Here is a 22,996-nt window from a genome sequence, read left to right as displayed (position 1 = left end):
ATTTAACATTTTACATGTAGAAAGTAAAATTCATTAACAGACCTGCTCACATTAACAGACCTGCTCACATTAACAGAATGACTGTATGAATAGCCCGCCAGAAAATATTTCTGTTGCCCATTTAAACAATTGTATAAAATATGCATGCCCCTTGAATGGAATTGACATTCCAAGCATTTTGGTAGATGTTTTTTTTTTTAAATCCGTTCAGCCATTCAAGAGAAAACATCACTTTTTCATTTATTTCAATAAATGTTCCTTCGAAGATTAAATATATCTGGCAGCACTGTCTGCCTAAATTTAAGTCAATTTGATTTTAACTTTAATAAAAAAAACTTATGCAGAATAAAGATCGTACCATTAACGGGATCGCAATTCTGAACATTTTGATCCATGTTTTATCAAAATCCGTTCAGGCATTCATAAGAAAACCCGAATTTTTCATTTATTTCCATTAATGTAACGGCGAAATAAAAGTACATCCCGCAGCCCTGCCTGCCTAAAAACAAGAAAACTTGATTTAAACTTTATGGTTAAACTTATGCAAAACGAAGACTGTCCTATAGACGGCATCGCAGTTCTGAACATTTTGATCTATGTTTCATCAAAATCCGTTCAGTCGTTAATGAGAAATTCCGCCTTTTTATTTATTGCAGTTGGGTACCAGGGGTGCATAGTCATGCCTCCTTAGTATATAAATTAGTAATTCAAATGTTAATTTCTCCAAAACGACTGAACGGATTTCGATGAAACACCTACCAAATTGCTTAGAATAATGAAATCATTTATTGGGCAGACTATTAAATGTTATTTCGAAAATTGGCTTCTCAAATCTAGTGCTTCAATGCCCTTGCTTTGTAATATGATTTCAGGTCAGAAATTTGCAACGCAGTGAATAAATTATTTCCGACCCTATAAAGTATATATATTCTTGATCAGCATCAACAGCCGAATCTATCTAGCCATGTCCATCTGTCTGTCTTTTCAATTATAAGCAAACTAGACCCTCATATTTAAAGCTATCTAAATGAAAATTTGCAGTTAGTCTTCTATATACTCTCACTAGTGTATAATGGATTAAAATGTTCAGAACTACAGTGCCGTTTATTCAATTTGCATACATATGTCCTACCATTAAGTTTAAATCACATTCTTTTATTTAATATTCTTTGTCGAATATATACACATCCATACATATGTACATTTACGGCAATAAATGAAAAAGTCGGGATTTCTCATTAACGACTGAACGGATTTTGATGAAACATAGATCAAAATGTCCAGAACTGCGATCCTGTTAATGGTACGATCTTCATTTTGAATAAGTTTTCTTAATAAAGTTAAAATCAAATTGACTTAATTTTAGGCAGGCAGTGCTGCCAGATATATTTATTCTTCGTAGGAACATTTATGAAAATAAATGCAAAAGTGGGATTTTCTCTTAAACGGCTGAACGGATTTTGATGAAACATCTACCAAAATGCTTGGAATGTAAATTCCATTCATAAGGCATGCATATTTTATGCAATTGTTTAATTGGTCAGTAGGAATATTTTCTGGCGGGCTATTCATCGATAGGGTGTGGGAGGCGCCCCTTTCGATATGAAGCAAGTGTTTGTGAAAGAAATCGATAAAAAGAAAACGCAAATTTCTATTAATTTGTGGGTTATATTTAATAGAGATTTAATTCGAAATCATAGAATATTTAATATATTATTTTTCTGAACATGGTTCCATGGTCTGGTTCAGTGAGTGGTTCTCTCTGGTTCCCATCTGGTTCCATTTTCATAATTCGCGCCTTAGGTAACAGCGCAAATACTCCAGCCACTGTTATTTGATTTTCTCAAAATCTACCTGTTAAAAACAATTGAAATTTTCACCAAATATTCACTAATCCTCGCCTAGTAAGCCTATCGACGTTATAAGCCTTACAATTTTGGATGCCCTATATTGTATGGAGCCGACCCCGAGGTTAGATCACTGTTATGCTATTTGCTCAAAAACTGAAGGTTTGGTGATTTGAAACTTGGTACGGTAAAACTACAATAAATGTCTTTCATTTCGGATTATCGGGTATTGCTGCACTTTATTTTAATACTTTATTTTAAGTATATCATAATGTCAGTACTCTCAAACACTGTAAAAAACAATAGTAAATTAATTTTTTAGCATTTAAAAACTTTATTTTAGTCGAATTAGTGCCTTGCGGACGGAATAAATTTAAAATTAAATTTTCCCATCGTTCCATTTCGACGCTAATTTGAAGGACATCGCAAACTTCGCTTCATTTCCGAAACTATGCGATTGGTCGAAATAAGCGGGAAATTTACCTGGTCACACTACAGCTGCACTGTATAATTTTAATTTGGCGTCCCACGGTTTCTTGTGTTTTTTTTGGTAGTGTGCTTCCCCCCAACAGCTGCTTTTGTGTTTATTTGCATCAAAGACGTTTCGACAAGGTTCCCTTCCCCGTGGCCGCCAAAAAAATGCATAATATTTTTTATTAGGTTACATAAGTGCGTGAACCGAAAACAAAAAACTGAAACGGAACAGTTCCTGTGTAGTTGGCCTACGAATTTCAGAAAGTAAGCGATGCATATATAGTAGCTTCGATTCGGTCATAGTTGGCACGATAATTACCTGCATTACCCGCCGAAGCAAATCAATAGCCACCACCACCACCCACCCGCACTCCATTGATTTTGTTGCTGCCTCGGTGCTACACGCGATGACGACGATGAGCAGGAGGAGGAGGAGGAGGAATCCTCGACCCGGGGTCAACTCAAAACCTATATAGATAGCATCTGTATGGGCAGCAGGCTCAGTTTCGATTTGTGTCACACACAAGCCCGGTCAGGTCACAGGCGCTGTGTCAGAATTTCTATTATTTACTCTTTTATTTTCACCCTCTTTTCAAGGTAAGCGGCAAAATTTGTGGAACGTTATGCCAGGCAGCAGAATTGGCAAAGACCCCCGGACGAAACCCATTGATTGTAGCACCATTAGCCCGTACACCACCACCATCTGCCGCACCGCCGCGGTCCCAATCACTTGTGATTAGAGACACAGACTAGACGACTAGTCATCGTTTTAGTTTAGAATTCCCGCCATGCTGTGCGGTGCTCTAGTCCGCGGTTCCGTCCACAAGACGGCCATTTACCGCAGCCTGTCTGACCTCCTCCTCAGCCCGGTCACGGCGTTGGGTCACGATGTTCGCTGCCTCTCTGCCGGAAGAGGCGTCGTATGTAAGCTGCCACAAGCAGCCCACCGTGAAGATCTTCTGTGAGTGAGCGATAAGTGTCGTCCCGTCTAACTGTTATGTACCCGCCAACCGTAACCGATCACGCCTGAACCCACTCGGGCGCTGTCTGCGACGACCACTCGTTCAATCAGAGTCCATGTGCATACATTAGCGCGCCGCGATTAGATAGCCACCTTGTACTCGCACTTATTAACCCGAAATAGCCCCGCCCGTCGCCGATTTCATTCATACTGCCAGTTATAACAAACTAACTAACAAGTTGTTGTAAATCATTTCATTTGTTGCCGTCTTGCTGGCTCTTTCAGCTCGCTTACCCGGACCCGGGCGAAGAGCCATTCAAAATTAACAGTGCGATCTCTACACTCAGAGCACGACGCCATGTTCTACTCGATGTACGCTTACCTGTCCAACTTGCCGCGCCTCCATGTCTTGGGCATGGCGGTGGTGGCCTATGTCGTCTATTATCTAATCCAGGTGGTCAAGGTGAGAGTGTAAAGGCGAGCGATTGCATCACCGATGGCGCGTGACTAATGCTATAATTGCGTTCTACATTACAGCGACCGATTATCGCTTGTTCGGACGGGCCATTCAAGCAGTATCTGATCCGCCAGGTGCCGACGCTGGAGAACAAGTACTGGCCCACCTTCTGGTGCGTAGAGAGTCGTGCCCAGACTGTCCTTGCGAGCCTGCTGCGCTCCAAGAGTCTGCCGCGCGTCAACTACCGCCGCGAGATCCTTCCCTTGAAGGATGGTGGCGAGGTGGCGCTGGACTGGATGGAGGAGGGCTGCGATGAGCGTGCGCCCTGCATCCTCATTCTGCCGGGCCTAACCGGTGAATCTCAGGCGGAGTACATAAAGTGCCTGGTCTTTGCCGCCCAGCAGGCGGGCATGCGGGTGGTGGTGTTCAATAACCGCGGTCTCGGAGGCATCGAGCTGAAGACACCACGCCTCTACTGTGCCGCCAACTGCGAGGACCTGTGCGAGGTGATCCAGCATGTGCGTCGCACTCTGCCGGCACATTGCAAACTGGGTGCCACGGGCATATCCATGGGTGGTCTGATTCTCGGAAACTACCTGGCTCGTAAGAGCGAAGAGGCCAGGAACATTCTCTCGGCGGCAAAGATCATCTCGGTGCCGTGGGACGTGCACAAGGGCAGTGCCAGCATCGAGAAGCCAGTGATCAACAGCCTGCTGGGCCGCCATCTGGCCGGGAGTCTGTGCCGCACCTTGCGCAACCACCTGGATATATACCGCGAGATCTACCAGGACTCTGACATCGATATTCAGCGTATATTGCGCTGCAAGACCATTAAGGAATTCGACGAGCTGTTCACTGCCAAGCAGTTCGGCTATGCTCACGTCAATGACTATTACTCGGACGCTACGCTGCACAACAAGCTGGACCACATCTCAGTACCACTGCTGTGCCTGAGCGCTGCGGATGATCCTTTCCAGCCGTTGGATGCCATTCCCATCAAGGCAGCTAATCAGTGCACCCATGTTGCCATAGTGATCACGGCCCGGGGCGGCCACATTGGTTTCCTAGAGGGCTGGTGGCCCTCCACCAAAGACCAGTACATGGGACGACTGTTTACGGAGTACTTCACCAAGGCTTTGTTCGACGAGGATGGTGAGTTTCAGCACACAGCCAACAAAATGCACGAACGCTTCTTGGCCAAGCAGACGGTGGCTCTGGCTGCCTCCTCTTCGTCGTCATCGTCGCCGGCTTTGCTGCTAACCAAAAAGTTGGACGCTGGCACTCTAGACCACAAGGTGAAGCTAATGTAATGAAATTTCGATAAAATTTTCACTTAGTCTATACCAAAAATACATAGTTATCCGCGTCTGTATTCCGATAGAATTCCGCGAAACACATGTGATATAATGAAACGCTGATCAAAATCAAAGTGTTGTACTCTCTAGGGCAGCGAAACAGGGCTTAGAAGCTTAAATTATCTTAGTACGTGACTTTAGTGACATATCAAGTTGAAATAGCGAGACAGCTTTACGATTCGTAGTGGTAAATTCAAATACATATAATAATCTATATATGACACAATGCAATAATCTTATATTTTTACAAGTTCCGTATATTTATAACTAATAAAAATACAACGCTTAATAAAGAGAGAATAATAAAACACACTTCACTTCGTTACATATAGTAGATTTGACAAGCGAGACGATTAACGTGGATATTTTCACACCCCTGAATCGATTTGAAGGCTCCAACCCACGATATAACCATGTTCCTACAGCTAAAATACCAGCAGCCAGCGAGCACAGCCTATATGGGCTTGTACAGCAGCGTGGTAACATACTTCTTGCGGTACCGATGTGTGGCACTCAGCACCATGACGCCATCCTTGATGGACAGCGCGTACAGGTGGTTTAGCATCACATGGTTGGGTTCCGGCAGCAATGTGGGTTCGCACTGGTAATAAATCAGAATTAGACTTGATTTTAAGGCGGAATGTTAAAAAAAAAACCCACCGAAAGCGGTGTGTCCTTGTTGAGGATAACCTGCAGCAGGTGTGGCGGCAACACCGGTGGTCCGGATACCTTCTCCCAGGGCTTAACCTGCGGTACCTCCTGCGAGTACTCCTTCTCCGCGTAATTGGTCACGTTCTCGCTATCCTTGGCCAGGGCCTGAAACACCTCAAAGTCGGAAGCCCGCACGGATACTAGGTTATTCTTTTGTCCCTCGTCGTTATCCACGCTTTTCTGTAATTGCAAAAACAAACAGCAATGAGCGATAATCCATTTTCTGTAATTATAGTACACAGAGCGAGCGACGTCAGGAATAATTCATAAGCTCTATTTTTGCGTGCAATTATTGAGGGACGGGAAATCGATACGTAATTGTGGGCTATATGTGAGAGTCGGGTTCCATAAAAGTCATAAAATTCGATGGCGGCTCTGTTTATAGAAGGGCATTCGGGTTACTAGATGGGTTTGGTTTATTCGCTTATCTATTTTGGTGGTGAAAACAGTCATAAGGGTTTGAATTTACTTTGGATCTTGGGTTAAATTTCTAGAAATCATTTTCCTGAGAATGTTTCCCAACTCGATGAAAGGGCTGCAAGAGAGCTTATTTTTAACACGTCCAGTAAATGTACGAATGTATGTACATATCTGACTTCGGCATGCATAAGGCTTGCGTTTTGCATAATTTCGGACAAAAGAAATGCAATTGAATGGAATTGAAGACGTTCATTTACACGTTCTTTCGCTTTATAAACAGTATATAGGCAGACGAGTTAAATATATAAAAGGAAGATCTGCATCTTATCAACTTGTTTTTCCCTTTCCTTGCTTGAGTTTATCTATCTTTTGAGCTATTTTCTTTTGTTTGCCTAATTTTAATCTCACTTTTCACGTTCGAATGATAACAATATAACCCTTTGCCTCGATTGTAGCCAGCTGAGCATCTCTGAACCAATTGAAATCCACTGCTGATTACTGTGAGACTTCGTTTTTGTTTACGACGATTACACAACGCCAGCGAAAATCGGTAACTGCGTCATTCGGGGCGCCCGAATTAAAAAAGGCTTCATAATGGCCAAGGGAATTGGGGCATATTGATTTTCCACTCAACTGACCAGCTTGGGATCGTGCTTCCACTCGCCGTCCACGCAGAACTTGTACTGATGGTCGCCCTCCGGCAGATCGATGATGGTCACAAAGTTGCCGTGGCTGCGCACCATCGTTATGGGCTTCCAGTTGGAGAACGTGCCCGAAATGGTGACGTTCTTGCCACCGCCATCCCATCGCAGCACTGTGGGCAGTGCCGTCTTACGGTCCTCATCGTCCAGGGATGGAATCCCTATTCCTACTGCTTCCGCTGCCGCCAGTTCGTCGTCGTTGTCCATGCTGGAGTGCTCTCCGCTTCCGCTGCGCAGAACAGCTGTTGAATCGCCACCGCTATCAGCTGTGCGCCTGGTGCCGCCGCTCGTGCCTGTGCCCGCTCCCGTGTAGTACGGGTCGTCGTCTTCTTGCGACGAGCCCTCGTTCAAGACTGCCGTATGTTTTTTGTCGAACGAGAAAGCTTGGCCTCCCGCTCCGGCTCCGCTCAAAGCCGCTGCGCCAGCATTGCTCCCGCCGCCGTGGCCCCCGCCACTGCCTGCGCCCGCACTCGCTCCTCCACCGACGACTGCAACCGAGTCGCGGAAATGTGCGGGAGAGCTCGGCGTGGAGAGGTCGGTTGACTTGTGGCGCTCTCGCTGCATGTGCACGGTGGAGCTGCCCGCATTGCCCATGATGTTTACTTGCAGTTATTGTCGTTCTCGCTGGCTAGCTGGCAGGTCACGGCCCGATGGAAGGGGGAAGGGGACTGGGGTGCTTTTGGGGTTCGTTCTCTCCTCTGTGTTCTTCCTGCTGTTTTGTTTCGGTTGCCTTGTTGTCTTGGCACACGTTTTAGTCGCGATTTTTGTTGTCCTACGTCTCGACACTTTCGCGGCGCGCAGTCTGGTTGCAAAATTTGGCATTTAATAGGCAGAATACTGCATTATTTAATCGTTTGTTTCGTAGAAAAATTGCTAATTATAAACAATTTACATATATACAGTTCGCCTGTCGGCGTTGTGGCCTGAATGGCGAACCGTGTGCGATAGTTGCCACTCACAGGGAAGGCAGCACGTACACCATATGTCGCACGGTAGCTCTTTTGGAACTGCCACTCGTTTTGAATTTCGATTAGGCAGTTTTTTTAAAAATAAATTTCTACATTATCTGTATCTGCTTTAAAGAGAAAAAAATAGATTTACAAATTAAAAGTATTCAGGTTTTTATAATCCATAAAAAGTCGATGAAAATAAGTTAAAAAGAAAAAATAATAATAAATTATATTTTACTTTATTAACATGAAAGTTGAAACAAAATTAATATCATTGTGGATTTCAAAATCTAATCTTATAAAATTCTAAGATTGTGGTTTAAAAGAATTCCCAGTCGCCAGGTAAGACAGTTCTTAAAATAAATTTAATTGGGTCAATGAATCATTTTGTTTATTATTTATCTGTTTATCGGATTAATTTGATATTACCAGTGACTAAGCTCGACCTTTTCGTAAGGTTTATTCACATTTCCACACTAAATGCAAAGGGTATTCACCAAGTCGCATATTTTCTTGTAAATGCGTATAACCAGGCGTTACAACTGAGGAAAAACGAGAGTCCAAAGTCCACAGCAATCAACGTGCATCAGAGCACAACAAAAAAACGAAGATTGGGGGGCAGTGAAAAACGACGCAAAGGGGAGGGCGACAAAGTAAAGTGAAACAGAGCAAATAAAGCAAAACAGAGAGCAAGGGCGGAAGTTTGTTGGCAAGGCCTGCTGCTGTTCGGTGATGAAACAGGTAGAGGCAGGGATTTGATGGCCAAAACAAATGCAGCCAAAAATAATGTGTAAAAGAAGGGAGGATCAAAACAAACTAGAAAAACCGCCTGGGAAAACCAGATACCAACACCAGCGAACCAGACGCTTTCCAGACGACGACAACGCCAACACAAACAAAAAACAACTCGTGGAAAATACGAATGTGTGCGAGTACACTTCAAAAAAATTGTGAAAGTTATGATTTAAACATTAACATGGTGATTTAAAGAATTGATTACATTTAACAAGCTACTTGAAAAGTTTGTAAAATTTGCAACAAAATATTTCAACTTAATTTGCAAGTCTTATTTTTTTTCCATGTATGCGTGCTGATTGTATGGGTGCCTGCGTGGTAGACACGCACACCATTGCAGCTCACGACGCCTTCGCATTTAAAATTGATTAAAACTAAAATCACTCGAAGCCGATGCCGTTGTGGGCTGCCGTGCCTTGTTTCGTTTTCAGTGCGATCGCAGACATTGTGCAAAACGAACGGTTCTCCGCTCTCCGTGAAGTGATCGTGTTGCTGTTGCTGTTTCTGAGGGAGTGCACTGAAAGAAGCCGGGGAAATTGTGTCAAATCAATTGGAAGCGGAGCCCAGAGTCGCGTCACAAGTCTCCACCGAGTGGCAAGCATTTGAGGCAGGTCAGTGTTTGCTGGTTTGCTGGCGAGGTCAAGTCGTCTATATCATACTTGTTTTTTTTTTTTTTTAACTCCCTTATCAATACCGAGTACTCCAAGGCCTCCCTCCGCCCGACTAACTTAAACCTAACCGAAAACGCAAAAAACGCTTAGTTCCCATGGCTCCCGTGGGCGAAGCGTGTTCCTTCGATTTTGTGACTTGATTATCAGCTCAGCCAGTGAACTATAATGAACTGCTAATTGATAATATGTATGCGGCAACACCTATATATTTAGCTGGAAACTACGACGCACTTGCCACCTACTTGCAATAATTATATCGAAGACTGTTTGATCAGCCTAAGCACATATACATTATCTAAAATTCCATACTCTCCCTGGAACGAAACAAAGACCACACTCCCAATCGGTTAAGGCAAACAGAAATCCCCAAGATGGCCACCCCACCTGGAGCGCAGAGATACGATAATAATAATAATAAATGTATACCTTATCAATACACTCGACTTGTTTTCAAAAACTGCACCTTAAATTAATTCAATTTAGATCGTACGACAACAGCCGAAAAAAGAAAGAAACCCAGCCCCCACTTGGAAACAACAACGGGCCCACCAAAAAACAAGATTTCAGTCAAAATAAATAAATTATATGTATATTATATGTATTTTTAGCTTTATCAATTTCGGGCGTTTCTTCGGAGGCTCGACACATATACACACACACACGCATCATCAATCGCCAATCGGAACGAGATCCACAGCGAGGGTCGCTTCAACCATGGATAGCGTCAAGTCTTTCTTCGCCAGCTCCACCAAAGATGGAAACCTGACCAACAGCAGCCGTCAGTCTAGTGTGGCTGGGAATGCCGCCAGCAGCCGCTGGGGACGCAGCTGGAGCACCAGCTCCCAGCAAACAGACCCGGAACCCGGTTCCGGATCCAACCCTGGGGCCAGCAAGAGCGGAAATCCCTGCGATGTGAAGCGCAAGGACAGTGATAACTACTTTTACATCATGTAAGTTTCAGTTTCTTCTAGAAATAATAGTTCTTTTTGGAGAGGAAACAATGTACATATGTATCCTAAGGGTAGAGAAGATAAGATAGGGTCCATTTTGTTTGCCTTCTAGACCTTGTATGTATCTTCCATTTTCCGATGGGAAGCATATGTATGTATATACAAATACACCTACGGCATAGTTTTCATTATCTTCAGTTCCTTTTTTTTTTACTTTTTCCTGGGTTTCTATGTGCCGGTATTCCATTTTAAAGTTAATAATAGCATGATCACTTGGAAAACTTCTCTTAGGACCTTAAAGACTATTACTTCCGCTAAAGCTTTCTCTAAGTATAAGTGAGTACCAGATAAGATAGTTAAACAGATAGATCAACGAACCTTCCTTCAATTACAAACAGTCCAAAACAAGATAGTTTTATTAAAGCATAAATATATTGATAAGTATCTTTGTTTTTCCCATTCCCCTTCTTTATCATACTTTGAATATAACCCGAGGCATTTCTTTTAATGGCCTTTTTTATTTCCTGAACTTGTTTCTGGATTTTATTATGGTGTTTACTTGCTTCTACGAAATATATTCGATTATCTGACCGTGCCTTATCAGTCGTTGCACATGAAGTGCCTATAATTACCCAGATCGATTCGTAAGCTGCTGTAATTTTGGACCTGCGATAAACGTTCAATGGCTGCTGCAATGGTCGTCGATTACACCCAGGGGTTAAGACCGATCCAAGTGATTAATTAAGTGCCAAGAGACCGTAACTGAACGTTCTCTAGAGGCGGCTGGTAAACCAAACCAGTTTGTGCGGTCATAGATTCGAGTGCTCACCTTGAACGGCCGAGTTTTGAGTGCTGAGCTTTACTTTGTGGCTCAAAGTTCTGAGCGAGATCGCGATATAGTGGGATATGCGAGGGGATCTGGACTGGAACTGCATAACCAGTCGGCGGGGGTTCAGTTGCGAATTAACAGCCGCTGCGATCAGCTTAAAAAGTCCCGTATTTAGAATGTGAGTGGCCGGGGATAGCCCCGAAAATAACACAGCTGGGCTTGGGGCGTGGGCCTTGGCCGGTCATATAAAGTGCGTGATTCAGCGGAGCAGCTGGGGCAGTAACCATTGGGCTCTCCAACATCCAGCACGCTGTAAGATCCGCGGACCTGTTAATAATAATCCGAACCACAACTGATGCAATAACTTCTCTGTTTTCGCTTTGTTACAGGTGGCGCGCTTGAAGATTACCAGACGAGTGTGGATCTGAGCAGCAGTGTACGCCGCCAGCATAGCCATTTCGTCGTTGTCGTGATCCATATATATCTAAAGTGACCTGCAGAAATATCTGTAACCCTATTAGGAACATCGGAGCGCTAGCTGCAACAATATAGCCTTTTGCCTTGTTGCACCTTCATCTCCATTGGCGGCCGAGTCCGGTGTTTAGTGATACTAGTTATTTAATTACAATTTTACACAAAACATTCATTTACCTCTATCCCATACGTATCGTCCGATCGATCCCATCCCCCGCCTATATGGACGGCCTAACCATCCTGGGCTTGGTCTACTGGCTGATCTGCATGATTTTGTTCGGACCGTTGATGTTCTTTGTCTGCGTTTACCTGCCCGAGGTTCCGGTGCGATATGTTAAAAGTCTGAGGCAGCAGACCTGAGTGCCCTCGATACAAACTTGACCACTAATTAGCCAAGTCCGTAGTACATAGATTAATCAAGCCATAGTTGACATGATATTGATGTACAATCGATCTATTTGTAATGAAACTTCTCAAAAATGCATTCAAATTAAAGTCGGAGTGTGTAACTTATTTAATGGGAGTGGGAACTCTTATGGAGAGGTAAGAATTCGAAATTAAATCATTTTCAGTTATTTACAAAACTTAAATGTTGCGGACAAACTAAACTTATTATACTTGGCTAACATATTCTGTCCGGTTCACGATTTTATTGGTGCGGCTCCGAAATCTACATTCAGTGCCCGCCTATGTTTTGTTTTGAATTAATTACAATCAAATGTATTTCTTAATTTTATTTATGTGAAACATTTCATTACAAAGCTAAAACTTCGGAATAATGAGTGCCACAATACCATATTGCGATGCTTTCTTTGAAAAGTATAAATTTGGTTGGAATATTGGATCTACAATTAGTTGACTGCCAACCAAACCGATGTTGAGAGAAACAAAATAATAAAATTGGCCAAATAATGCAATAAACAATATCAAAGTATTCCACTGTATTTTAACTGGTTTGTTTACGGTTGCGGATAAAGCGTGGACTGACTATATGCTTCTTTCGTTTATTCGTTAAATCACATTCCTAGTTGATGTATCGTTTGATAGATTGCCAAAGGAATTGTTGCCTTGTTGATCTCTCCTTCTCTCGCTTCGAACTAAAATTTTGGCTTAATTAACTTTAGCGATTATTTAATTAAAACAAAAACGTTTGGGGTTTTAGGGGGGGAATCTGCAGGACAGTGCGGAGATTTCGATAGCGCTTCGATTTAGTTGGACCAGGACAGCAACTGCTTCATGTCCGGATCATCTGTAATGGAATGAATATTATTATAGAAAACTACAAGCCGTTATTTAAATATAACTCACCATCATCAGCTACAGTCGTCGTGGCGGGCGCCGCCTTCTTCTTCTCCTTGGCCTTCTCTGGCAAATCTTCTGTGGGCGCTTCTGGCAATGTGGGCGTCGGCTCAGGAATACCAATGATTTCCTTATCAAAGTTCTCCTGCTCGAGTTCATCGAGTTCCCGCTCGAGGTCCTCGTCATCGAGGTCGGCCCCAAATGCCACCGGGTTGGAAATGGCATCGGATATCTCACGGGCGACGTCCTGCTGCTCGGCAATATCGTCCATCATGTCGTGCACCTTGTCCACATCCCTGTAAATAAGCAAACAAGTTGGATTAAATTCGGGGATCAGTTCTTGCCGGCTGCTGGGTGTCTCACATGTTCTGGTGGGCATGCTTGAGGGCTTCGGCGGCACTCTTCATGTTAGTCAAGACGGCAGTGTTCGTGTTGGCGCTCTCCAGGGCCTCGCGCTGCATCTCAATGGTGGACAGGGTGCCATCGATCTGCTGTAGCTGCTTCTCTAGGCGCTTCTTCTTTTTGAGCGCTTGTAGGGCCACTGAAAAAGTGCCAAGGTGGCGGATTAGTGAGCTATCAACGACATAAGAGCTTGCTTTTCTATATGGTGATGGCGAATTTTGCAATGCGTGGATTCGAATTACTCTACGGCAAGGCGAATGTTTGTTTTGATATCAAAAGGAATGTTTATATTACGTTCTTAGCGTTTGCGTACAAGTCCAGGCATCAAATGGTATGCGGGTGAGAAGGGCGAAGAAATACAATTGTTTTATTCAGTTTTCTATTATGGTGACGACGGGCAAAGGCTGATTAAGTGGGAAGGCCTCACCAGCCGCAACAAAAACAAAGCAACAATGAGTCATATTTTTTATAGACCATGCACCTCGGTCCAGGACTGGAGCTCCTGCGGACTCTGCAGGAAACACACACACACGTTCATACCTCTTTTGTTTTTGGACGCATTCTTGCGAGCTATGTTCAGCTCGTCCTCGATCTTTGCCTCGAGGAACTCCTGCTTCTTGATCAGCATGTTCTCCGTCTCGCGCAGCTTCTGTATCGCCTCGCCGGTGGTGGGGGCCACCTCCTTCTTGCCGCCGAACATCTTCCCGAAGAAACTCATCCTGGCTGGTCTGCGTTTTCACTCCCTAATCAGATGGATGTGGCCAATAATATAAATTTTTCTTTTATTGCGTCTGCGAGCTGTTTTGTTCGTATGCGTCACCCGATACCGATAGCTGTGCTGTTATCGTGTTATCGCATTTGAATATTCAGTATTTTTTTGCACGCAGGGTTTGACAGCCGGTCAGCTGGTCACTCTGTCTCGTGGACGCCGAAAATAAGTAAATATTGCATTTATCTGAGAAGTTTTCGCATTTCTGTGCCAGGATAATCACTAAATCGCGCATCCCTTACGGATGTAGCGGCTATCTTAACGTGCACACAAGAAACAAAAGAAAGTTAGTCCGAAATGGCCAATCGCACGGTGAAGGAGGCGAAAAACGTGCACGGCACAAATCCGCAGTACCTCATCGAGAAAATCATTCGCTCCCGCATCTACGACTCCAAATACTGGAAGGAACAGTGCTTCGCTCTCACGGCCGAACTGCTGGTGGACAAGGCCATGGAACTGCGGTTTGTTGGCGGCGTCTACGGTGGCAACATCAAGCCCACCCAGTTCCTTTGCCTCACGCTGAAGATGCTGCAAATCCAGCCGGAGAAGGACATTGTGGTGGAGTTTATCAAGAACGAAGAGTTTAAGTACGTGAGAGCGCTAGGAGCCTTCTATCTCCGCCTCACAGGAGCTGCTCTCGACTGTTATAAGTATCTGGAACCGCTTTACATCGACAATCGGAAGCTGCGACGCCAGAATCGAGCTGGCCAGTTTGAGATCGTCTACATGGACGAGTACATTGACGAGCTGCTGCGCAACGATCGAGTCTGCGACATCATTCTGCCGCGCATCCAAAAGCGCTCGATTCTGGAGGAAAACAACGAGATCGAGCCTAAGGTGTCTGTGCTGGACGAAGATCTGGACGATGAGCTGCCCAGCGACGAGGAGAAGGCGGCGGATGAACGAGACTCAAATAGGCCGAAAGAGAACTCGTCCTCGGCTGTGCGACGTCCACGTAGAGCACGCTCCAATTCTAGGTCACGCAGCCGGGACCGTGACAGGAGAACTGGCCAAGGAAACAACCCCCGCTCCCGGGACTACTACGATGAACTCGAGGAGTACGATCGTCAGCGGAATCGCGTCCGCCATCGGGACACTCAGAACGATGACTACGACAGGCGGCAGACAACTAGTGGACGCCAGGATCGAGATCGGGACCGAGAGCGTCAGGATCGGGACAGGATGCGAGACCGTGACAGGTACAGCGAGAGGGATCGGCGGGAGCGCGATCGGGAACGGGAGCGGGAACGCGACCGCGGTGGCCGACACGACCAGCGGGATAGAGATTCGCGAGGAGATCGCGATCGGCGTCGCTACTGAGTAAATAATTGTAATTTAAATTGTAATAAAAAAAATAAATAAATAAAAACCGTTGGTATTTTCATTTCCACCAAGTTGGCAGCACCGCCCAACAATCAGTGGTAAACACGGGTCAGCTGTTGCTTCTGTTGCTATTGTTTTAGAAAGTTTATTATTAAAAACAATTTACTTTATCTCTCGTAAATTAACCCTGCTGTGTTCATTCGCATTTAGTTTGGCGTTCCAACAACTGAGTATTTACGCCTACAACGATAAAACTCGGACATTGCCAACAAGCAGCAGCTGGTGGAGTCTCGCAGTATCTCAATCCACTTCGTCGCGCTTGGAAGTCAACGGAAACTGCGCTGCATTCTGGCGAATGAATTGCTAATTCCATTATCTGCGGTAGTCGTCATTCCGACTGCCAATTTCTGAGAGATATTGCCGGCAGACTAAGAAACGAACGGGTGACGGGTGGAAAATTATGCCTCGCAACGATACGGAAGCCCTGGTGGAGGAGGAAGCTGGCGAAGATGCGGCGCCACGCATTCTGGATGCCACCTCGTTGCCGGTGAGCAATGTGGACCTAACCCCGCCTCCTGCCCCGCATGACCTCAACAGCTATCGCTGGTTCATCCTGGAACCCGCAGTTTTCCTTATATTCTTCGCTAGATATTTAATTGGTAATGAGAGATTCGAAATTCGGTGGCTTCATCATGACCCAATTTGGATATTTTCAGGGGCGGTTTATCAGAATCAGATCCTCTACCAGACCTGCGTCACCATTATGAAATTCAATGCCACAGAATGCGAGCCGTTGCTGGGCATCGATCGCGGATCGGAGGCGGATAAAGTAAGTAAAGCCAACTAACTACGGTCAAATAAGTACTATATAGTATATACATATATAATATAGTTGTATGAATGATATTAAGCTTGAAAGGTTTTTATCTGTGTCGGAATTGTTTTTGTTACTTTGCGGGGCGTTTCGGTCTGGCAGAGTACTTTTGCAGTGGAATTAACCCTTTTTTTTATCACATTTATATTCTGTAGAATTTTATTCGTTTAATTTAAAGTGTTTTCTTCATAAAATTTTTGTTATTCATATTTATATTTTATGTAAGTTAGTAAGGAGCATATTTCTAGTTAAGTTTTACTAGCATATATATCTACATATATGACACACAGAGATTAATATAAGTACACATTATTCTCTTTAGAAGTGACCCACATAATCGTCGGAGACAAAGCAATCCATCAAGCAAATCAGATCAATGTATTATTGAACTACTTATTGTTTCATTGTTTCAAACTTAGCGATAAGCTTTTGCCAGGGCTTATCTGCTGAGCAAGCAAAACAGCAGTAGACAAAAACCTTTTATGACTAACTTGCGGGGTAATATCGAACTTCAGAAAAGGCGTTAAATTGTAATTATAGATATAACTTTATTTATATGGCTATGAACCATTCGAAACATACAGCTTCTACTTAAGGCATTTCTAAACTTTTTTACTTTTCAGAAAATCGAAATCGTAGTACAAACCTATTCGGCCAACATTATGATGACAACCTCCTTGTTGGAGAGCATAATACCAGCCTTTGCGAGTCTATTTCTGGGTCCCTGGTCAGACAAGTTTGGCAGGCGTCCCATCCTTTTAACGACGTTCACTGGTTCGTAAAAACTCTATTTCATAATTACTTTTTATTATAATCCCTCCTATATGTTCTATACAGGTTACCTCACTGGTGCCATAATACTGATAGTTATTACAAGAATAACCATGTCCACAAATATCAGCCCGTGGTGGTTCCTTCTTTCCTCAGTGCCTTCAGTTCTAAGCGGCGGAACTTGTGCCTTAATCACGGGAATCTACTGCTACATTTCGGATGTGGCCAAGGAACGGAAAAGAGCTTTGAGGTGAGGGCAGAGTCAAGTAGGATCAAAACAAATTCTTATATGTATGCTTTAACTTCAGAATGGTACTCAATGAGGCTTCCCTCTGTACTGGCATGATGGTAGGCAATGTGGCCAGTGGTTATATTTATGCCGCCACGAATGCTTTGACTCTCTTTGCCATAGCGGGCTTCCTAATGACGCTAGCCTTGATGTTTGTCTTCTGCTTTGTGCCTGAGAGCTTGAATCCTGCAGATATACACACAGGAGTATGTTTTTTTGTTGGACAACAAAACAATATTATTATCAATTATTTATATTTTAATTTTTTCATAGTCACGATTACGAGAGTTCTTCCGTTTCGACTTGGTCAAGGATCTGGTTCGCACCTGTTTCCAAAGGAGGCCCAACTATGATCGTGCCATTATTTGGCTGACTATGGTTGCCCTGACCATAGCCATTTTCGATATGGGTAAGTTTCTGAGCTTAATAATTGTTAAAACAAGTTATACATAATTTAATTTTGGATTTCAGAGGGCGAGGGTACTGTAAATTATATGTTTATGCAGGAGAAGTTTAATTGGACCATTAAGGACTACAGCCTGTTTAACGCCGCCCGCATCGTGATTCAAATCGTGGGCAGCATAGTCGGTATGGTGGTGCTGCGCCGTGTGCTGAAACTATCCATCGTTACCATGGCAATGCTATCCCTCGCCTGTTGTGTTCTGGAGAGCACGGTGCGAGCCACGGCCGTCTACTGGCAGGAGATGTACTTGGGCATGACGCTGGGCATGATGCGCGGTGTCATGGGACCCATGTGTCGTGCAATTCTCTCCCACGTGGCGCCCAGCACGGAAGTTGGTAAGTAATTAGCAAAGCGTGTGGGATTTGCACGATTAACTCAAAACACCATGTTGTGGGTTCATTTCTAGGCAAGATATTTGCTCTAACCACATCGATGGAATCAGTGTCGCCGCTGGGAGCGGCTCCCCTCTACACAACCGTCTACAAGGCCACCGTGGAGTCTTATCCCGGAGCTTTCAATTTCATCAGTGCCGGTCTCTACTTTGTTTGCTATATTCTGATTGCGTAGGTTTCTGCTTCAAGGGTTTGTAAGCTTATCTTTCATTAATTACAATTAATTATAATTGCAGCGTGATTTTCGGCATCCAGAAATCGATGGGCAGCAGCAGCACTTATCAGGCCATTGGCAGTTAACCTGAATGACTACCTTAGCTGAATGTATCTCATAGATTGAATTCCCTTCTGCACGTGCAGAACTATTTTTGTATATGAACCCCTCGTTTTTGTGCAAGTATTAATGTATAATGTATAATGTACAATGATTTTTATCTGTGTTTTGCATGTGCAAGCATGGTAAAGTTAGAAAATATAAATCGTCTGTTTGCAGGAGTGTGACAATAAACTATAACGACGCCAAATACTTATCTTGTTATCAACATGTTTGGGGTGCAGATAGTGTGCCAAGGAGTGGGAGCGTTTTTGGGTAGCATTTGGAGATAGGGCGGGCGTAGCTATCGCTCAAATTGGCGATCGCTCGCTTGGTTTGTTTATGTCGTCGATTTCCAGCGTTAGTGTTTCGCTAGAGTTCGGCACGCGCGGAGGTTCAGTTTCCCACTGCTCTGCTCTCTCTCTTTCCGCTCCGATATATTGGCTTTGCTGAATGAATTGCTAATTCCTTTGTCTAAGCGATAATTGCAGCGATCACTGAGGAGCTTTGTTTAGGAAAAGTTGTACGATTAGACCGCTACCTTTACGTCCGAAAAAATATGCCGAGGGATGATGAGGCGCCCATTATTGACAGCGACGATGAACCACTAGAAACTGGCGTAGTAGCTCCGCCCACGAACCGCTCGTTTCTCAAATGGCTAAGACGACCCCGTTCACTGCGGCTGGAGCCCGCCGTTTTTCTGGCTTTCTTTGGTCGATTTCTAACAGGTATGTGTGTATGTGCTTACGAGAGTCTCCCGATTAGTGGTAGGTCATAAATAAATCTGTTTTGTGCTTCCGCCAGATGCGGTCTATCAGAACCAGATACTATACCAAACTTGCGTCACGGTCTTGGAATACAATGCCACTCAGTGTGAGCCGTTTCTCGGCACGAATCGTGCCTCCGATGAGGTTAAGGCAAGTTGAAACATGAGCCCATTGGGCGTATACGTAATTTTATTCATAAAACTCACTCAATTAGACAGATTACATGAGAGTGTGTGTTGTGGGAATAATATTTATAAAGTGATTTAATTAAACGTAAAACCTATGACCTATTTAATAATATATTTGCTCGATTAATTAAGTAGCAACTTTGTGTCTGTCTATAATTTAAGACACCTTTTTAATTTGCATACCTATGAAAAAGCGTTACCCTGAGCTTCTATCCACTACGCCATATTTACCCATATCATATTTCACCTGTGTTTTGTACCTTATCAGTTGAGCAAAACAAAAGAAAATGCCCAATGTTTATGACTAATAGGATTGACTTATCACAAAAGAGTTATCGACAACAGTATACAAATTGGTGATAGATATTTCAAGTGCATGTGCAGAAAGATAACTAGTTAAGCCATGAAAAATACCCCTGTTGCCTCGATAGTGAGTGAGTCATGGAAATGTGACGACAGCTCTGCGGGCTTATCAGAGATTTAGAGAATTCCCTGGTTATCAGTAATCATTAATCAGTGTCGTCTCTCTGTAGAAGATCGAAGGTCAAGTTCAGGAATATGCTTCCACCATCACAATGGTGAGTTCCATAATCGAGAGCACTATGCCAGCCATTGTGAGTCTTTTCCTGGGACCCTGGTCGGACAAGTTCGGACGGCGGCCCATCCTGCTGTCTACATTAACTGGTGAGTGTAGCTCTCCCGAATCTTTGCATGTTCCCATATTAACGTACTTTCTGCAGGCTATCTGGTTAGTGCTGTTGTTTTGATAGTTCTTACCCAAATAACGGCGGCCACCAACATCAGTCCCTGGTGGTTCCTGCTCTCCTCCGTTCCATCTGTGTTCAGTGGCGGCACTTGCGCCCTTGTCACCATCCTATACTGCTATGTTGGCGATGTGTCCAGCGAGGAGAAGCGACCAATGAGGTGGGTTTTTAATATCAACTCAATTTTCCAATTTTTTTTTACATTGATGGCTTCACCTCTTTCAGAATGGTGATCATGGAAGCTGCTTTAGGCCTGGGCATGATGGGTGGCGGTGTGGCTAGTGGTTATATCTATGCCGCCATTGGTGCGTCGCCACTATTTATCTTGGTGGGCATCCTAATATCCACAGCGCTGCTCTATGTCTTTTTCTTTGTGAAGGAGAGTCTCAAGTTCGAGAACTTACAGGAGGGATCTCGCATTAGAGAGTTCTTCCGTTTGGATCTGGTAAAGGTGCTCGTAAAGACCTGCTTTAAGAAGCGAGAAAACTACGATAGGGCCATAATATGGATGGTGATGATGTCGCTGACGCTTTGCGTTTTTGCCATGGGTGAGTACTCTTACCGGTAACTTCATCCAACTTATAACCTAATCATTCTTTTGATTCTTCAGAGGGTGAGAACACAGTAAACTATATGTTTATGCGAAAGCAGTTCGATTACACCGTCCAGGACTACAGTGTGTTCAATGCGGCTAGGGCCGTTATTCAATTAGTGGGCAGTACCTTGGCAATGGTTCTACTTCGTCAACTGCTTGGAGTCTCCACTATTATGATGACACTCCTGGCCTTCGCCTGTTGTGTCCTTGAGAGCACAGTGAGAGCCACGGCCGTGTATGGAAGTGAGATGTACCTAGCCCTGATTCTTGGCATGATGCGCGGTGTAATGTCGCCAATGTGCAAGGCTATCCTGTCGACTGTGACACCTAGATCCGAGTTAGGTGAGTTGAAAGAGATTTAAGGATCTTTCAGCTTAGGATAATCAAACTAATACACATTATATATATTCCTTACAGGTAAAATATTCTCGCTGACTACCTCACTGCAATCGATCTCACCCCTGGGAGCTGCTCCCCTTTACACGGCCGTGTACCAGGCCACTGTTCAGTTTTATCCAGGCATCTTTAACTTTATCAGCGTGGGACTCTACTTCTTATGCTATATCATGTCAGCGTGAGTATCTATTGAGTTCTTCTTATGTTTCTTCAAATAATACAATATTTCCCTTACAGTACTTTGTTCGGCATACAAAAATCAATGGGTAGTGACAGAGTCTACCAGGCTATCGGCAGTTGATCTTTAGAGGCGAAGGGAGAAAGTAACAAATATACAGTGTGAATTTGCCATTCATAAGCCATCGTACGAAGAAACTTTCTACTAGAGACTTATAGTATTGTTGTAAATATTTGTTAAGCCAATTAGTTTAAAACTAGTAAAAAAGGTAGCCCTTCGGTAGGAGATTTTAAGCAAAAAATTTGACCAAAGACTAAGTCCTAATATATATGTGTATAAATATGTATATTCATTTAAACAGAATTGTATTATTAAATTGGTTACAATACACACGTTAACACATTTTCTATGCGCTTATTTAATTAATGTATCTCTTGAAAATAAAACTGGAAGAAAAAGTACAGGAATTTATGTTACAACACAAAATTAACTGTTTACACTGATGCTATCTCATGACAGCCTTACATATTAAATAAACTTTACAGAGATTATTAAATTTAAAGAAAAGCTAGAAAAGAAGTTTAATTCGAAAAGCTGTATAAATCAATCATAACTAAGTGAAATGGTGTGTGTTGGCTTTTATTGGGATACTATCAAATTTGGGTTTAATATTTAAGAAACTAAAAATTGTATGAAGTTTTGTTTCCCCTTAAAAAAATACAGTTAAATTTTGTGTTTATTTACCAAGATTTAAAACTGTCATAAGGGATAGGGTAGTGAATACTTTATTATTAAGTTAGTATGTTAACTCTGAGAACACGTTTGCAGATATTCTGATAACTTTAAATTAAAATAAGTAATGGGGTCCATGGCAGTAAGGAAATTAAATAGCTAGACCTAGCCTGATCCCTCCTATAGCATCTACATATATACATTGTTTAATTGTTATGGTTAAGACTTACCGCAGTAGAGGACACATGGTAATGTTTTTTTGGCATTGCTCTGCTCCTTCCTGGGCAGAGTTATATTCTTGGAGACTTCATAAGGCGTTTGGTATCATTGAAGTAAGCCTCTTCCTGGATATCCAAATGTATTGCATTGGTCAGTTGATATGTTAGAAGTCGAAGGGCAATCACTACCACTATCACTCTAGATGTAAACACTGGAGACGCCACGGACAGAATGAGGCCAGCTCGACGGCAGCGCCTGTATTTATAGTCTCCGAGTACAGAGAACAGAGAAACAGAGGCATAGGCAGAGAGAGAGAGAGAGAGAGAGAGAGAGAGACAGAGAAAAATAGATATTTCTAGAGAATCACAGAGAGAGTTAGAGATACCGGGAAAAATATAGAGATTAATAGAGAGAGAGAGAGAGAGAGAGAGAGAGAGCTAGGAAAATATACAGAGAGAGAGGAAGATACATCTATTCACTGCCATTGGAATATTATATTATTACACGAACGGGAGCTAAATTTAGCATTTGTATACCCTAATTTAACATTAACAATTAATACAACATAAATAATATAGATTGTTCGTCATTGGCTTGAATCAGGTCAGCGGTCACTCACATTATCTTTGAACAATTGTCACGTAACAGCAATAAATAAATAAATAAT

General features: G+C 43.3%; 8 protein-coding genes across 17 annotated transcripts; 6 read left to right on the top strand and 2 right to left on the bottom strand.

Moving 5' to 3' along the window:
- The first annotated feature begins 2,281 nt into the window (after nt 1-2,281).
- On the top strand, nt 2,282-5,406 carry Hydr1 (abhydrolase domain containing Hydr1). 7 transcript variants are annotated; one of them, XM_086828144.1, is made up of 4 exons: nt 2,282-2,585; nt 2,659-3,282; nt 3,568-3,745; nt 3,820-5,406. In XM_086828144.1, the coding sequence occupies exons 2-4, from the start codon at nt 3,110-3,112 to the stop codon at nt 5,047-5,049; spliced, it is 1,581 nt and encodes a 526-aa protein (XP_086684270.1). In that variant the 5' UTR covers nt 2,282-2,585; nt 2,659-3,109; the 3' UTR covers nt 5,050-5,406. The 7 variants fall into 7 exon arrangements, with proteins under 7 accessions (XP_086684270.1, XP_020814575.1, XP_020814573.1 ...); XM_020958914.2 differs by having other exon boundaries at nt 2,307-2,585; nt 2,919-3,282; XM_086828145.1 differs by having other exon boundaries at nt 2,307-2,585; nt 2,670-3,282.
- Nucleotides 5,331-8,001, bottom strand: alc (5'-AMP-activated protein kinase subunit beta-1). Its single transcript, XM_020958917.2, has 3 exons — nt 6,864-8,001; nt 5,755-5,985; nt 5,331-5,695 (listed from the first exon to the last, which is right to left on the bottom strand). The coding sequence occupies exons 1-3, from the start codon at nt 7,518-7,520 to the stop codon at nt 5,549-5,551; spliced, it is 1,035 nt and encodes a 344-aa protein (XP_020814576.1). The 5' UTR covers nt 7,521-8,001; the 3' UTR covers nt 5,331-5,548.
- On the top strand, nt 7,534-12,090 carry LOC110188974 (uncharacterized). Of its 4 annotated transcripts, none has more exons than XM_086828150.1 (3): nt 7,534-8,218; nt 9,951-10,292; nt 11,511-12,090. In XM_086828150.1, exons 2-3 carry the CDS (start codon nt 10,057-10,059, stop codon nt 11,521-11,523), a joined length of 249 nt encoding a protein of 82 aa, XP_086684276.1. In that variant the 5' UTR covers nt 7,534-8,218; nt 9,951-10,056; the 3' UTR covers nt 11,524-12,090. The 4 variants fall into 4 exon arrangements, with proteins under 4 accessions (XP_086684276.1, XP_020814581.1, XP_086684278.1 ...); XM_020958922.2 differs by lacking the exon at nt 7,534-8,218 and adding an exon at nt 9,101-9,282; XM_086828151.1 differs by lacking the exon at nt 7,534-8,218 and adding an exon at nt 9,556-9,762.
- Nucleotides 11,818-12,090, top strand: LOC110188975 (uncharacterized). The gene has a single exon (XM_020958923.2). The coding sequence runs from the start codon at nt 11,818-11,820 to the stop codon at nt 11,953-11,955; it is 138 nt and encodes a 45-aa protein (XP_020814582.2). The 3' UTR covers nt 11,956-12,090.
- A 224-nt stretch (nt 12,091-12,314) lies between these two features.
- On the bottom strand, nt 12,315-15,973 carry shrb (charged multivesicular body protein shrub). Its single transcript, XM_020958921.2, has 4 exons — nt 13,837-15,973; nt 13,258-13,435; nt 12,904-13,190; nt 12,315-12,844 (listed from the first exon to the last, which is right to left on the bottom strand). The coding sequence occupies exons 1-4, from the start codon at nt 14,012-14,014 to the stop codon at nt 12,804-12,806; spliced, it is 684 nt and encodes a 227-aa protein (XP_020814580.2). The 5' UTR covers nt 14,015-15,973; the 3' UTR covers nt 12,315-12,803.
- Nucleotides 14,363-15,434, top strand: Prp38 (pre-mRNA processing factor 38). The gene has a single exon (XM_020958919.2). The coding sequence runs from the start codon at nt 14,363-14,365 to the stop codon at nt 15,383-15,385; it is 1,023 nt and encodes a 340-aa protein (XP_020814578.2). The 3' UTR covers nt 15,386-15,434.
- LOC110188986 (putative peptidoglycan muropeptide transporter SLC46) lies at nt 15,481-18,701 on the top strand. The gene is made up of 9 exons (XM_020958935.2): nt 15,481-16,047; nt 16,105-16,217; nt 16,886-17,036; nt 17,100-17,283; nt 17,342-17,528; nt 17,596-17,731; nt 17,794-18,120; nt 18,192-18,348; nt 18,414-18,701. The coding sequence occupies exons 1-9, from the start codon at nt 15,849-15,851 to the stop codon at nt 18,475-18,477; spliced, it is 1,518 nt and encodes a 505-aa protein (XP_020814594.1). The 5' UTR covers nt 15,481-15,848; the 3' UTR covers nt 18,478-18,701.
- Nucleotide 18,702: 1 nt separating this feature from the next.
- Nucleotides 18,703-21,864, top strand: LOC110188987 (putative peptidoglycan muropeptide transporter SLC46). Its single transcript, XM_020958936.2, has 8 exons — nt 18,703-19,218; nt 19,295-19,407; nt 19,979-20,129; nt 20,186-20,369; nt 20,435-20,757; nt 20,820-21,146; nt 21,222-21,378; nt 21,438-21,864. The coding sequence occupies exons 1-8, from the start codon at nt 19,050-19,052 to the stop codon at nt 21,499-21,501; spliced, it is 1,488 nt and encodes a 495-aa protein (XP_020814595.2). The 5' UTR covers nt 18,703-19,049; the 3' UTR covers nt 21,502-21,864.
- The last annotated feature ends 1,132 nt before the right edge of the window (nt 21,865-22,996 follow it).

This window comes from Drosophila serrata, unplaced genomic scaffold (assembly GCF_035046125.1).
Source record: "Drosophila serrata isolate PLE 108 unplaced genomic scaffold, ASM3504612v1 contig_184, whole genome shotgun sequence".
NCBI lineage: Eukaryota > Metazoa > Arthropoda > Insecta > Diptera > Drosophilidae > Drosophila > Drosophila serrata.
Note: the sequence above shows the minus strand (reverse complement) of the source record. Positions and strands in the feature narration are given on the sequence as shown.

Coding starts and splice junctions, on each gene's coding strand:
- LOC110188986 (XM_020958935.2), top strand. CDS start 15,849: ATGCCTCGCAACGATACGGAAGCCCTGGTGGAGGAGGAAGCTGGCGAA. Junction 17,037..17,099: donor CCTTTTAACGACGTTCACTG/GTTCGTAAAAAC, acceptor TGTTCTATACAG/GTTACCTCACTGGTGCCATA. Junction 18,349..18,413: donor GTTTGCTATATTCTGATTGC/GTAGGTTTCTGC, acceptor TTATAATTGCAG/CGTGATTTTCGGCATCCAGA.
- Prp38 (XM_020958919.2), top strand. CDS start 14,363: ATGGCCAATCGCACGGTGAAGGAGGCGAAAAACGTGCACGGCACAAAT.
- LOC110188987 (XM_020958936.2), top strand. CDS start 19,050: ATGCCGAGGGATGATGAGGCGCCCATTATTGACAGCGACGATGAACCA. Junction 20,370..20,434: donor GAGGAGAAGCGACCAATGAG/GTGGGTTTTTAA, acceptor CACCTCTTTCAG/AATGGTGATCATGGAAGCTG. Junction 20,758..20,819: donor GCTTTGCGTTTTTGCCATGG/GTGAGTACTCTT, acceptor TTGATTCTTCAG/AGGGTGAGAACACAGTAAAC.
- LOC110188974 (XM_086828150.1), top strand. CDS start 10,057: ATGGATAGCGTCAAGTCTTTCTTCGCCAGCTCCACCAAAGATGGAAAC.
- LOC110188975 (XM_020958923.2), top strand. CDS start 11,818: ATGGACGGCCTAACCATCCTGGGCTTGGTCTACTGGCTGATCTGCATG.
- Hydr1 (XM_086828144.1), top strand. CDS start 3,110: ATGCTGTGCGGTGCTCTAGTCCGCGGTTCCGTCCACAAGACGGCCATT. Junction 3,283..3,567: donor GCCCACCGTGAAGATCTTCT/GTGAGTGAGCGA, acceptor TGGCTCTTTCAG/CTCGCTTACCCGGACCCGGG. Junction 3,746..3,819: donor ATCTAATCCAGGTGGTCAAG/GTGAGAGTGTAA, acceptor TCTACATTACAG/CGACCGATTATCGCTTGTTC.
- shrb (XM_020958921.2), bottom strand. CDS start 14,014: ATGAGTTTCTTCGGGAAGATGTTCGGCGGCAAGAAGGAGGTGGCCCCC. Junction 13,436..13,836: donor TGCGTCCAAAAACAAAAGAG/GTATGAACGTGT, acceptor GCACTTTTTCAG/TGGCCCTACAAGCGCTCAAA. Junction 13,191..13,257: donor AAGCATGCCCACCAGAACAT/GTGAGACACCCA, acceptor GCTTATTTACAG/GGATGTGGACAAGGTGCACG.
- alc (XM_020958917.2), bottom strand. CDS start 7,520: ATGGGCAATGCGGGCAGCTCCACCGTGCACATGCAGCGAGAGCGCCAC. Junction 5,986..6,863: donor GGAAGCACGATCCCAAGCTG/GTCAGTTGAGTG, acceptor TTGCAATTACAG/AAAAGCGTGGATAACGACGA. Junction 5,696..5,754: donor ACAAGGACACACCGCTTTCG/GTGGGTTTTTTT, acceptor ATTTATTACCAG/TGCGAACCCACATTGCTGCC.